This window comes from Hippopotamus amphibius, chromosome 2, assembly GCF_030028045.1.
Source record: "Hippopotamus amphibius kiboko isolate mHipAmp2 chromosome 2, mHipAmp2.hap2, whole genome shotgun sequence".
Lineage (NCBI taxonomy): Eukaryota > Metazoa > Chordata > Mammalia > Artiodactyla > Hippopotamidae > Hippopotamus > Hippopotamus amphibius.
Genome location: NC_080187.1, coordinates 671672 through 684001, shown reverse-complemented (window position 1 = coordinate 684001; position 12330 = coordinate 671672). Strand labels below are relative to the sequence as shown.

Here is a 12330-nt window from a genome sequence, read left to right as displayed (position 1 = left end):
ATAAATAAATAAATAATAAATAAAATTGTAAAAAGTATTGGTTTTGTGATACTATTATAATAGTATTTTTAAAGTTTCATTTTCTTTTTTATAATCATTTTTTAATAAAAAAGATTCATCCATGAACTTATGAGATTTAAAGTCAGTTATTTCTTAATCTTGGAATGCAAAGTATTTCTGTCACATACATTAAGCCAATTCTTTTCTGAGTAGTTTTTTTTTTTCTCGGTTTCAGTTTTATTTGCAAAAATGTAATATTTTAAGCCATCAGTAATTCACAATTGAAGGAGGCACTAATTCATAGCAGAAACCAACGGCCTGAGATGGGACAGAGAAATGGTACAATAGAGGTGAGAGTGGACAGGAGACAAGATCACTAAAAAAGACAGGAAAAGGAAACTAGGGCATAATTCTAGTCTTAGGAGTCAGAGACTCATTCAGCGTCCAGATCTGGAAACTACCAGCAATGCAAACAATTGCGTTTTTTGCAATTAGTATGTATTTTATAATTAAAAATTTTTAATTACCAAAAACGTACCTTGTTTCACACAGTTTTGAAGATCAGATGAGAACACTGATGAAAGTATACAGCACAGAGATTTTTACTGGGAAGCTCAACTGGTATATTAGTTTCCAAAAATGTAGTATCCCCTTAATGAATGTTCAATACAATTTTGTTAGTTTAACGAAGTTATTTTATCATTGTGGACAAATTGTCACAGGGTGGTAAGATTAAATGTTAGAGATATAATAAGGCCCTCAGCATAGCAACCGACACTCCTCAAATACTAACTTCACTCTTCACGATCCCTAAATAAACGCACTTCCCAGCTGCCCTGGACACCTGGGTTTTGGCTGCTCAGCATGCAAACCTAGTACTACTTGAGCCCCTTCCCCATGCTTCTCTAAGGGTGAGGAAGGGAGGAGACCTACCTCCCCCTGCCCTCTGATGGCTGAAGCCTGGCCTGCAGCCTAAGCACAGCTAAAACAATGCTCCGTCCTAGGGCTCCGACTCTACCAGGATGGCACAGCAGACACTGTCTGGGCTGCTGGTGCCAAGGGCAGTGCCTGTGGCAGAATCTTGGCACCGTGGCCCCACAGCAACGTCTCATCAATTCTGTGACCTACGCACTCATCCAGTAAGTTAATTTTCTCCTTAAACAGTTCCTGTTGTTTGTAAACAAGAACCCTAAACAAGTACACTTTTCTAAAACTAATAAAAGTAAATATCAGTGCCATGAAATTATTTTAATATCTTTTTCTCCATGACTGAATATACAAAGATAATGGAAGTAAAGTATTCTTCTGCTGTAAAGATGGATGGAATATATCAAAATCCACTTGTTGAATTTTCTTTAAATAGTCCTCCAGAGCAACTGTCTGAAGAAAAGCAGGAAATGCTTTCACAGGAACACTTTTGTGGAAGGACCTAGCGTGCTTTAGGTGCGAGTGTGCCTGGCTAGCAATGTCATGTACCACCTCTCTCACATTTTTATCTTGGCTCTTCTGTAGAAAATCCTCTTGAGAAACACCATGCAGCATACGCATATCCATGGGAAGGAACTCTTCTGCTACCACGATAGGGCGTTGCTCTCAAGCAAGTGACAATGCCTTGTGCTTTTCCAGTGTGACTTGCGGCATGATCTGCATGCAGATCCTTTATACCCAATATTTCTAGTGTTAGATAAAGAAGAGAGCTCTGTGCGTTTTCAGCATAATTTTTCAGTTCCTGGATATTACGATATGCTCTGTCATCCAAATTTTTTTCTCTTTCATCAGTGATCTTCATAAGCCATCTTTCCGTCAGATTATGTCTTTTGACAGCCTTCCCGTAGTTCAGTGGCCACAGGCTGATGTGGTGGACTGTCACGGTATATATCATCCACAGCTTTTTTCCAAAACTGCGTTCGCATCAGTCCAATTGTTTTCTCAGAGACGGAGTCCTTAACCTGAGCCAGTTCCACACTGAAGGCTCTCCGTGCAAAAGCAGAGCGCCTGGATTCTGCAGGGAGCAGCAGGCAGCATAAATAGCCTTCATAATCTCGTTTCCGCAGCAGCTCCACGCAGTAGCGGTCAGTGCCCGAGGCGCCAGGTCCGCGGACCGCGGCCCCGCTCCGGCCGGTCCCCGCGGGCTCCGGAAGCCGCCGTGCGCGCCCACGGGTCCCGGAGCGGCCGGCGGCGACCCTGGCCAGGAACGCCGAGCCCAGCGTGGAGGCCGCCGTGACACCGACCTGGGCAGTTTTTTTTTTTTAATTGAAGTATAGTTGATTTACAATGTTTCAGGTATAAAGTGATTCAGTTATGCGTGTGTATATATAGACATATTCTTTTTCAGATTCTTTTCCATTACAGGTTATTACAAGAGATTGACTTTAGTTCCCTGTGCTACACAGGAGGTCCTTGTTGGTTGTCTATTTTAGATGTAATAGTGAGTATCTGTTCATCCCCGACTCCTAATTTATCCCTCCCCTCTTTCCCCTTTGGTAACCAAAAGTTTGTTTTCTATGTCTGTGAGTCTATATCTGTTTTGTCAATAAATTCCGTTTTGTCATATTTCAGATTCCACGTGTAAGTGCTGTCATATGGGATCTGTCTTTCTCTGTCTGACTGACTTCACTTTGTACGATTATCTCTAGGTCCTTCCATGTTGCTGCAAATGGCATTGTTTCATTCTTTTTCTATGGCTGAGTAATATTCCATTGTGTGTGTGTGTGTGTGTGTGTGTGTGTGTGTGTATCTCACATCTTCTTTAACCATTCTTCTGTCGATGGGCGTTCGGGGGCTTCCACGCCGTGGCTACTGGGAACAGTGCTGCAGTGGACACTGGGCGCAGGTGCCTTTTCGAATTAGAGTTTCCGTCTTTTCTGGGTATACGCCCAGGGTAAAGTTTCATTTTCTAAACATTAATTTGATAAGATGATTTTCTGAGACACTCTGGGGTCAGAGTCCAGTCCTCAAGGACCAGTGCCCAGGAGAAGGGGATGGAGTGCTTTGGAAATGTGAGGGGTGGGCCTGTGCCCACCCCCTCTGTGCTGCCAGCGCCTTCACTGAGGATAAGTCTGTCAACTGAAAAACTACAAACGAAGACTACCCTGTGTTTTGTCTGGAACCAGCCAGATTTTTCTAGTGGGGAAGAAAAAAAACAAAAAAAAGCAAAACGCCCCCCCCACCCCCCGCCCCCGGAAGTTACTGCAGCAACATGGGTGAGGCTGTCACTGAAGGCCAGGAGGCCAGGAAGTACAGAGCACACCAGTCCTTTTACAGACAATCCTATACCCCCTGGTGACAGACGTGGTCGGCGGTGACCCGGGGCTGGGGGTGAGAGGAGCTGGCTGGGGCGGGGCGCGGGGGTCTCTGGGAGCTGATGAACATGTCCTGTGTTTCAGTCACGGTGAGGTTCTCCGGGCTTACGCGTCGGTCCATACTTGTCACGTGCTAAACGGCTGCGTTTTATTGCATGTGAATTATACCACAGTAAAGCTGATTTTCAGGAATGTGAATGATAAACCGATTTGCTTCCAGCCTTGATTAAAATGAAAAGGAGCCATGCCCCGAAAGACATCTTGGGACACTCGAGAAGGAGAACTTTATTGACAAAATAACCTTGAGAACCCCAAGTCCTGGGTTACTCATCACTTCGCTCTGAGATAAGGGAGAGGGAGGTTGCAGAACCGGGAACAGGGAACGGAGGGGCAAAGGCTGACTCTCCTCTGTACGCAGCCCTGCTCGCGCCTGGCGCAGGGGGCAGGGGCGTCCTGAGCGTTCTGTGTCCTGACGGCCACAGCAGCCCTTGTTCACCTAACTGGCAGGGTTGCGTTTCCCGTGGAGAATGGCTCTGGGGCTCCTAGGGCGCAGCGCCGCGTCCACTGGACCCACCACTACACAGGCAGGTCGTGGCTCTCGTGGGGGCTGTGTAGCCATAATCTGGCGGGCCTGGGAGGGGTGAATTCCCGCGCACACGAGGCTGGCTTTCCCTCGCACCCGGGAGCGCGTCCGCTCTTCATTCTGTGCAGTCCATCTCTGCGCAGTTTCAATTCGTAGAAAGTACTTCAGCACAAACCTCCAAAGTTAGAGTGTTGAGTGTATTCCTGTCGGGGAAAACACCACAGAGCATAAGACACAGACCACTCTGCCTGACCACAGGCCTGGATGTTGCTGTCACCTGGGCAGGGACAGACCCCCACCAGATCTGCAGTTCTTCTTCCTCTACGGCCCCATGTAAGCTGGGCACATCGCTGAACAAAGACTGCATTTCCCAGCCTCCCTTGCAGTGAGGTTGGTCATGTGACCATGGTCTAGCCAATGGGATGATGTGAGCAGATTTGGCAAAAGCGCCTTCTAAGAAGTGTCCTGGAAGGAGGGGGCCCAGGCCCTAGTTCACCTCCTCCTCCTCGCTGTTGGCTGGAATGTGGACTTGATGGGTAGTCATGGGCTGCCATTCTGAGCCACGTGAAGGAGAAATCCACCCAGCAGAGCAGTCTGTACCCTAATGCCACATACCAGCCCCAGAGCATCTCTCCTGACTTCACTGATGGGAACTACGCTCCGTCTGGTGTGCATGGCTGCTGTTCTGCGCACTGTCATGTCTCTTTGGAAAGTTTATGGGACAATTTGGGCTTGGCTCCTTTGGGGGTTCTTGTCCATAGGGTACCAATGGGGAGGCCCACAGACATGCAGAGGGGGATTCTATCCACCAGGGGGATGCGTACTGGGGGTACATCTGGTCTCCAGGCCCCATCTCTGAGCCAGGCAAGAGTTCAGACAGGGAAGTCCTTTCCTTGCTCAGGCCCAGCACAGACACTTCCTGTGGAATGGGGGATGGGGTGGGGAGACAGCGGGCAGAGCCTGCAAGTCCAGTGCCAGCCTCCCCTGACCATCGGAGCCTTGACCACCACTGGCTCCGGGTGCTGAGGCTCCAGCCTCTGTGGGGTGATCTGGTAGCACGCCGCAACTGGTCCTGTTGGTTCTGCTGGATGTGGTCTGTGTCTTGAAGTGAGACACATGGTGGCCATGTCCACAGGCCTGTGACACATCCTGTGTCCTGCCAACCATCCACTCTTTGTGTCCCCGGTGCCCTGGAATGTCCTCCCTTCCCCTTTTGACCACAGGGGAGGATAGCTCCATGGGGCCCGTGATGGGGTCACTTCCCCAGGCCCGGGTTTGGTTCTCCTTCCGGGGCCTGCAGAAGCCAACAGCCACTGTGGGTTATAAAACCAGGAATGTTGCCTACTTTCAAGACATTGGCCACTGCAGTGGCTGACCTACAGTACACCCTGGAAGGAATTCAGGCGGAAAGGCAGGACGAGGCACTTTGCGTTTTGGGAAAACAGGCCCCTTAGAGAGTTAGATGTATTTCAGGAAAAGTTTTTATGAACTCAGATTCTCGCATCTTTCCATACATAGAAAAGCACGAAAATCATTCATGTCATGGTGACTAGCGGCAACCTTCTACCTCCAGGCCCAGATCACAGAGACACCGGCGGCTCCCCCACCTCGCCCAGGCAGCCCCTCGGAGCTACTGAGAAGCTGTCTCCCAGGCTACAGTCCCCGGTAAGATTCCCCCATAAACCCAGCTCACGGCTGCTGCACCGTGCATTTTCAATGTCCGTCAACAGGGCCCGCACTGCGGCCCTCTCCTGGGACCCGCCCCCCGCCGGCGGACCCGCGGCCGCCCCCTCCTCCCCGTGCCCCGGCCCCTCCCCCACGGCCCCGCCCCGCCCCGCCCCACGGCCCCGCCCCGCCCCCGGCCCCGGCCCCGCCCCCCCCGGCCCCGGCCACCGTCCAGCAGACGAGGTCGCGGGCTCCAGCGCCGCGAGGGAGGTGCGCACGGCGCCACCGGCAGGAGGGGCGGGGGCGGCGCCCGCTCTCAGCGCAGGGCCGGCGGGGGTCGCGCCGCCCAGACCCCGGGCGCCCGGGCGCAGTGCCCGCTGCGGCCGCGGGGTGGCAGCACCGCCCAGGTCCCCGCCGCGTCCCTCCGTGGGAGTCCCGGCCCCGAGAAGCAGGTTCCGGGGCGCCTCGTCGCCGCGCCGCGGACGCCGGGTGGGCGGCGCTCAGGGTCCCCGCGGCGCGCTCGGGCCGCCTCCGCCCCTCCCCCGCCTCGCCGAGGCCCGGGGTCCTCGGGCGCCGCCTCCGGGAGAGGGGGGCGGCCCGCGTCCAGCCCCGGGCCGGGGGCCTGCGGGGGTGTCCGGCCCCCGTGTCGGCCCAGCCCCGAGCCCCACGCGCGGCGGCGTCTGGTGGGCGCGCGGCGGGGCCGGGGGCGGGGCGGGGCCTGCAGAACGAGCCGCGCTCCGCAGGCCGCGACCCCAGAGCGGGGATGACAGCTGGTCTCCACCCCGCGCACCCCTCGCCCGGCGAGTGGCCCCCGCCGGCTCCGAGCGCGGAGCCCGGGCCCCGCGAGCGCCCGTCCCCGCCCGCCCCGCCGCCGCCGCCGCCGCCGCCCCCACGGCCGAGCCCCGGCCTCCCGACGCCGCCTTCCCCCCGCGGGCGCCCCCACCCCGTCCCCCGCTTCCCCCGCCGGTCCCCCGCCGCCCCCACCCGGCCTCATTAGCATAGCAGCTGCTCGCCGAGCGGGACCCGCGCGCAGGAAAGGGCAGAGGCCTCGGGAATGAATGGGGCCCGCGGCTTCGGAGGGGGCGAGAGAAGAAAGACCGACAGACGGACGCGGAGGGACGGCCCGACGGACGGCCGAGCCGAAGAATGCGCGGGGCAGAGGGGAGGGCCGTGTTGGTGGCGAGCGGGGAGCCCGGGCCCGCCGAGGCGGGGTGGTGGGGGAGGGCGGCCTCCCCGAGACCCCGAAGCCCCGTGCAGGGGCTGCGCCGGAGGCCTCCCGAGGAGCCGTCGCTGGGTCCCAGCCCTCGCGGGGCCTGCGCCCTTGGGCTCCGGCTCAGGCTTTGTTTCCCAGTTGCCCCCAGCGCCGGGTCCCCTCTCCGGTCAAGGCCCGGGCGGACGGCGGCGCCTCCTCTCCGCAGGCTCCGGTGCCGCCTCGGGAGGCGCTGGGCGCTCGGAAGGTCCCCGCTGCAGGGCCGCGTCCCTGCGCCTGTGTGCGCCGGGGGTGCCGCGTGCTGAGCCGCCAGGCCTTTGAGGGACAGAACCCAGAAGACAGCCCCGTCCCTCTCCTCCTCCTCACCTGTCTCTTTGGCCCTTCGTTCTGGCCAGCTTTGTCCTGGCCCCCGCGCTTGCTGGCTTTGGACATCACTCTCTCTGGCTGACCATTTTCCTGCATTTCCTGGTCTCTGTGTGGCATCCCTTCCAACAGTAAACACTTCCTGCGTGCGGCGAGGGTCAGGTCAGAGAGATGGACAGTTGGACAGGAGCTGCTCGCACTCCTGGCGGGGGTGGGGTGGGGTGGGGTGGGGCGGGCGCTGCCCTTGGCCGTTTGGTCTGTGCGCCTTCTCCATGGCAGCCACTCTCGGGGTTCCCAGAGGCCCAGCCCCCACCTGCTGGACCCTTCTGCCCTGGGTCTCCTTGGTGCCCTGGCCAGGACCCTGGCCTGGCTTGCACGCCCACACCTGCGCATCCTGGAGGCCAGGCAGAGGGGGTCAGCCACGCCTTCTTTCTCACCCTGGCCAGCAAGAGGGTTGAAGCGCTGTTCCCACCCCTGAAGGCCTGCTTGAGGCGGGTGGCGGGGACTCCCAGTGACAGCGCTGGCCACTGCACCGCACTTAGCGCCCATTCCTGAGCGCTTCATCCAGTTAGGAGTGAGCACTGGGTCCTGGAGCCGGGCCTGCACCCACCACTCTCTGGTTTATAGATTTGACTCCCGCTCCTGCGGCAAGAGGAAGTAGAGACGTGCTCCAGCCCACCAGGGGGCCAGGTAGTGGCCAGGCCAGATGCCCCAACCATGTCCTGGTTCTTGTAGCAGCACCTCTTCCTTTGGGGCCAGGCACCCCCAGCACCCTCAGCTGCTCACCCTGAAGGCTCGGAGCAGGCCTTCCCACTTGGGCTGAGAGCACTGGCTGGGCACCACCTCCCCTGGGCACTCACTGGCATCAAATATTCTGCTCACTTCTGTGATGTCTAAGGAGGGAGCTGGGCCGTCTAGTAGACCAACTGAAAATTCACTCGGAAAACCCTCAGGGCAGAACAGAGCTGGAAATGCACAGCAGGAAGAGGGGAAGGCCAATGTGTCTTTGTGTCTTGGGGACAAAATGTAGCTGCACCCTCCCTGAGGGGAAGCTGACACCTCAGGCTTCTTGAAGGGCATCTGAAAGCTTTACAAGAAAATGTTGCCTTTTAACTCTTGAGTCCAGTAAAGGTAAAACTTCCGTGAGGGGGTGGATGTCCTCCCCTGCTCCCCCTCCCACGCCAGCCTCTGTGATGGACCCAGAGTCGCACGCGGGGTCTGTGATCTGGGGGAGCGGCTGCTCGGCCAGGCCGGCCTCAACTCCCCGGGGCCCGCCAGGGACGGGACGGGAATGGAAGAAGGGGCCTTTCACTCACCAGAAGCTCCCCCAAATTTAAAAGATACCCTTTTTGGGAAGCAGGTGGTTCAGCAGGAACCCACAGTGGCCGGGAGCAGGGAGACAGGAGGGGCCCCATCCCTCCTAAGACCCTGGGCATCTCAGGCTGGTTTCGAGGGGGGGAGGGCGGGAAGAGCTTCAAGCAGAACTTTCCACGTGGAGGCCTCAGCAGCTTTCCCAGGGAGCAGAGGAAACAGTTCTGGGTGCCCTCGGGGGCCACAGCTGGAAGAAGGTGGGTGGGCTGGGCTCTCACAAGTCCTGTGCGTGGCCACTGCGGTGCCTTTGAGCTGAGGCCACAGCCAGCTTACCGGGTTCTGTCTTCAGGTGGAAACGAGCCAGGCACTGCATAGCCGTCACCCGCAACCGGCATGTTGCAGCCTGACCCTTGTCCCGGTGCCAAGCCCAAGAAGAACCAACAAACTTTTTTTAATATAAAAAGATCAATGAAAAATTTATTTATAAATTTTTCACGCTGGGCTACAAGTCTATATCGTACACTCAGGAATGTGCTGCAGACTTCATCCAGTTAGGAGTGATCACGCCGGGACCCACACACAGCTTCCATGTAAGCCTAGAAAGTCTTAACATTAATTAACATAATTAAAAAGGTATTTGCATCTAGAAAAAATATACAGAAAAACTCCTTTTGGAGTAATCTGTGCCTCAGTTTCAATGTCTGCTTGTTTCACTGACATTATCAATATATTCTTCTCACACAAGGTTTTATAAAAAGCCACAGATGACTGCCCAAATCTGACCAGCCACACACAAAGGGCCTCCACCCACCTGTGTCCTCAAGTGCTCCCCATTTTTGCACGAAGGGTCAGCAGCACTTCTACCCAGGGGAAGCCTCATTTAAATTTGAATAATTCAGCCTCCCTTTTATTTCTCAGGATCAAAACAACAAGGGGTGTGGGGTTGCATAGAAAATTGGAACCTCGGAGACCAGGAAGGGCGCCTTTCGGGACAGAAAGTGACGCAGAAGCACCGCCTCCGTCCCAGGTCCCTCGCGCGGCCCCTCCCGGCGGCCCCTCCCCCGTGGCAGGATTTTCGGATTCGAATCGGGTCCTTGCAGCTCCGGGAGGCTGAAGAGGGGCAAAGCGGCCCTTCAGCTCACTCGGCAATTAGCACAAGAGATTCACAGTCTTATAGGCATTTTATAAAAATATAAATATGGGTACAGTTGCCTTCACAACACTGGATACAACGCCCTTTAAAATTGGGTCTATAACCAAGATTCAAAAAATACACCTAAAACTTGGCTTAAAATATGTTAATATTTTATATTCTGTCATAAATGTTATGACATTTAATCGTGGCAAATCCATTTACTTTTTTTAAAAAAGTGTGCAATCGACTGTTAACTATAATAGAACTCACTAGAAAAGGCTTGACCCCCACGCCCCCATCACCGCCACACCCGAGCACCCAGGCTCCCGCGGAAGCTCTGCAAACCGGCAGGCTTGGGGGACGGTGGCCTCTCGCCGGACAAGGAGGACGGGGGCCTGGGGCTTCCAAAACTCACGCGGAATTGTGTGTGTGAGTGAGAGAGAGAGAGGGGAGGGCGGGGAGGAGAGGACAGAGGTGAGGAAGAGAAGCCGGAGAGAGACGCAGCAGCGCCGGGAAACCATCAGGCTGGGTGGTATTTTCAGTGCAACCAAGAAATGACAGACTCAAGTTTTTAGTTTTAAGACTAGCAAACAACAACAGCAACAACTTCATCTCCCCCCTCCCCCCATAACCACACTGACCACGCACAGTGTTTCCCAAACAAAAAAATCAGGCGCACGAACATCACCCGCAGATATGCACACACGTGATAAATAGTTCAGCACCCCGGGAACGGCGGGGCGTCTCCGTCGCGCGTCGGCCACGGGTCCTCCCACCTTCGGGAGAACACTGTGAGCCGAGGATCCGGTGTCTCGGGATTCCGAACTTGCTGGTAGCGAGACTCAAATTTCAAAGGGGCTGGAGCCCGCGCCCCGCCCCCACCCGCGCCGCGGCGGGCGGGGCCGTGGGAAGCGCTCCGGCCGGTCCCCGGCGGCCGCGGGGGGCGCCGACCCCGGGCGGGCGGGCGGGCGCGGCCCCCGTGGGCACCGACGTGCGCGCCGGACGCTGGTGGCCGCGGGCGCCGAGGGCCGGGCGCACACCGAGGTAGTTGGGGAGGTACAGCAGGGAGGACACGCGCGGGGCCCGCGCGCGGGTCCGGTCGGGGTCCGCGCCGGCATCACCGGCCGCCGCCCGCGTACTTGGCCTTGGTGATGAGATAGAGCACGATGTCCTGGTGGCCGCCGAAAGCGGCGATGTGCAGCGCGCTCCAGCCGTCGCGGTTGGCCAGGCGGATGTCGGCGCCGAACTTGACCAGCAGCTTCACGAGCTCCAGGTTGCCGTCGATGACCGACTGGTGCAGCGCCGTCTGGCCCTCGGGCCCGAACGAGTTCACGTTGAACTCGCAGTTGGTCATGTTCTGCAGCAGCGACTGCAGCTCCTGCGTGTTGCCCTTGCGCACGGCCTCCTGGAAGATGCGCTGCGTCTGCGGCGCCGAGCAGGTGGACAGCTCGGCCTGGCTCATGCTGCCGCCGGGCGCGGGCCGCGGGCCGGGCCGGGGCTCAGCGCGGGCGGCGGCTTCGGCGCGGGCCCCCGGCTGCCTCGGGGCGCGCCTCGGCGCATGGAGGGCGCGGCGCCCCCGGGCCCCGCACGCCGCCCCTGGGCGCTCCGGGCGCTGGGGGCCGGGGGCCGCCGCCGCGGGACCCCCGCCGCATCCAGCCGCGCCCGGCGGGCGGGCGACGGGGGGCGGGCGCTGCGCTCGCGGGGCCGGCCGGGCCGGGGCGGCGGCGCCGCGCGCTCCCGGTCCCTGCTCGCTCCGGCTGCGGCTCCCACGCGGCTCCCACGCGCCTCCCCACGCGCCGCTGCACTCGCCCGCCCGCCGCGCCGGGGCGCCTTTTACCTCCTTTATATTTGCATAACAATAGGGCGCCCATGACGCGCGCGCCGGCGGCCCGCCGATTGGGCAGCGCCGCGGGGGGCGGGGCCGGGGCGGGGCCGGCGGGGCGGGGCGGGGCGCGCCTCGCGGCAGGGGGCGCCGGTCGCCGGCCGCGCGGGGCCGGGAGCCAGGTGGCCGTGGGTGGCAGCGGGGCGCGGGGGGCCGCTTCTCCGCCGTCGTCCCGCCCACTCTCCCCGGCCGCCCGGGGAATGCCAAGCTCCCTGCGCGGACAGACCCGGGGCCGAGCGCGACCCCGAGGTGGCCTCCCCTGGGTGGGTCTTCGCGGGCACTTCAGACTCGGGGGGCTCGGGCGGAGACCAGGGGTCTCGCTCCGCGCTCTCGGGGCGCTGGCCACGGACCCTCGGCGTCCCCGGCGCCCCGGGCGCTCGTGGTGCCGAGACCCGCCCAGCCCGGCCCGCAGGACGTCTTTCCTCGAGGGTGGCGACCCCACGGGCAGCCCGGGCGTGTGCCCTCGGCCACGCGGCGCCCTCCCCTCGGGGACCCGCTCCCCTGGCCGTCAGGGCCACCCCGAGTTTGCGAACCCGACCGGCACCAGGAGGCAGGCCCTGAGGTTCCAGCCGCAGGAGAAGCGCGCCCGCCCGCGGGGAGGAGGCCCGGGGCTGGGGGCGGCTTGGCAGCAGAGCTCCTCGGCGGGGGGCGGCCGGCAGGACCTCAGGGCCACCGCCTCGGCACTAACGGGGACAGGTAGAGCCCGGCCAGGTGAGCAGCCCCAGGTAAGGTGCCCGTGCTGCTCTGAAAGGGAGCTCTGAAGTGACTCACTTCCAAACAGTAAACCCATTTTTTATTGACACTCTCACACTGCTGCCAATTTCCTCAGTAGGATGTAACAGTTTATAGCTCTGTGGCGGCCGCTGCAAATTAAGGAGG

The 12330-nt window shown here is 58.9% G+C and overlaps 1 protein-coding gene and 1 pseudogene across 1 annotated transcript; both read right to left on the bottom strand.

Moving 5' to 3' along the window:
• Positions 1–1181: 1181 nt before the first annotated feature.
• Positions 1182–5012, bottom strand: LOC130846739 (NADH dehydrogenase (ubiquinone) complex I, assembly factor 6-like; annotated as a pseudogene).
• Positions 5013–8899: 3887 nt separating this feature from the next.
• On the bottom strand, positions 8900–11142 carry NRARP (NOTCH regulated ankyrin repeat protein). Its single transcript, XM_057719862.1, has one exon. The coding sequence runs from the start codon at positions 11029–11031 to the stop codon at positions 10687–10689; it is 345 nt and encodes a 114-aa protein (XP_057575845.1). The 5' UTR covers positions 11032–11142; the 3' UTR covers positions 8900–10686.
• Between the last annotated feature and the right edge of the window lie 1188 nt (positions 11143–12330).

What these genes read in the sequence shown, in the direction of transcription:
- NRARP (XM_057719862.1), bottom strand. Translation starts at nt 11,031, where the DNA reads ATGAGCCAGGCCGAGCTGTCCACCTGCTCGGCGCCGCAGACGCAGCGC.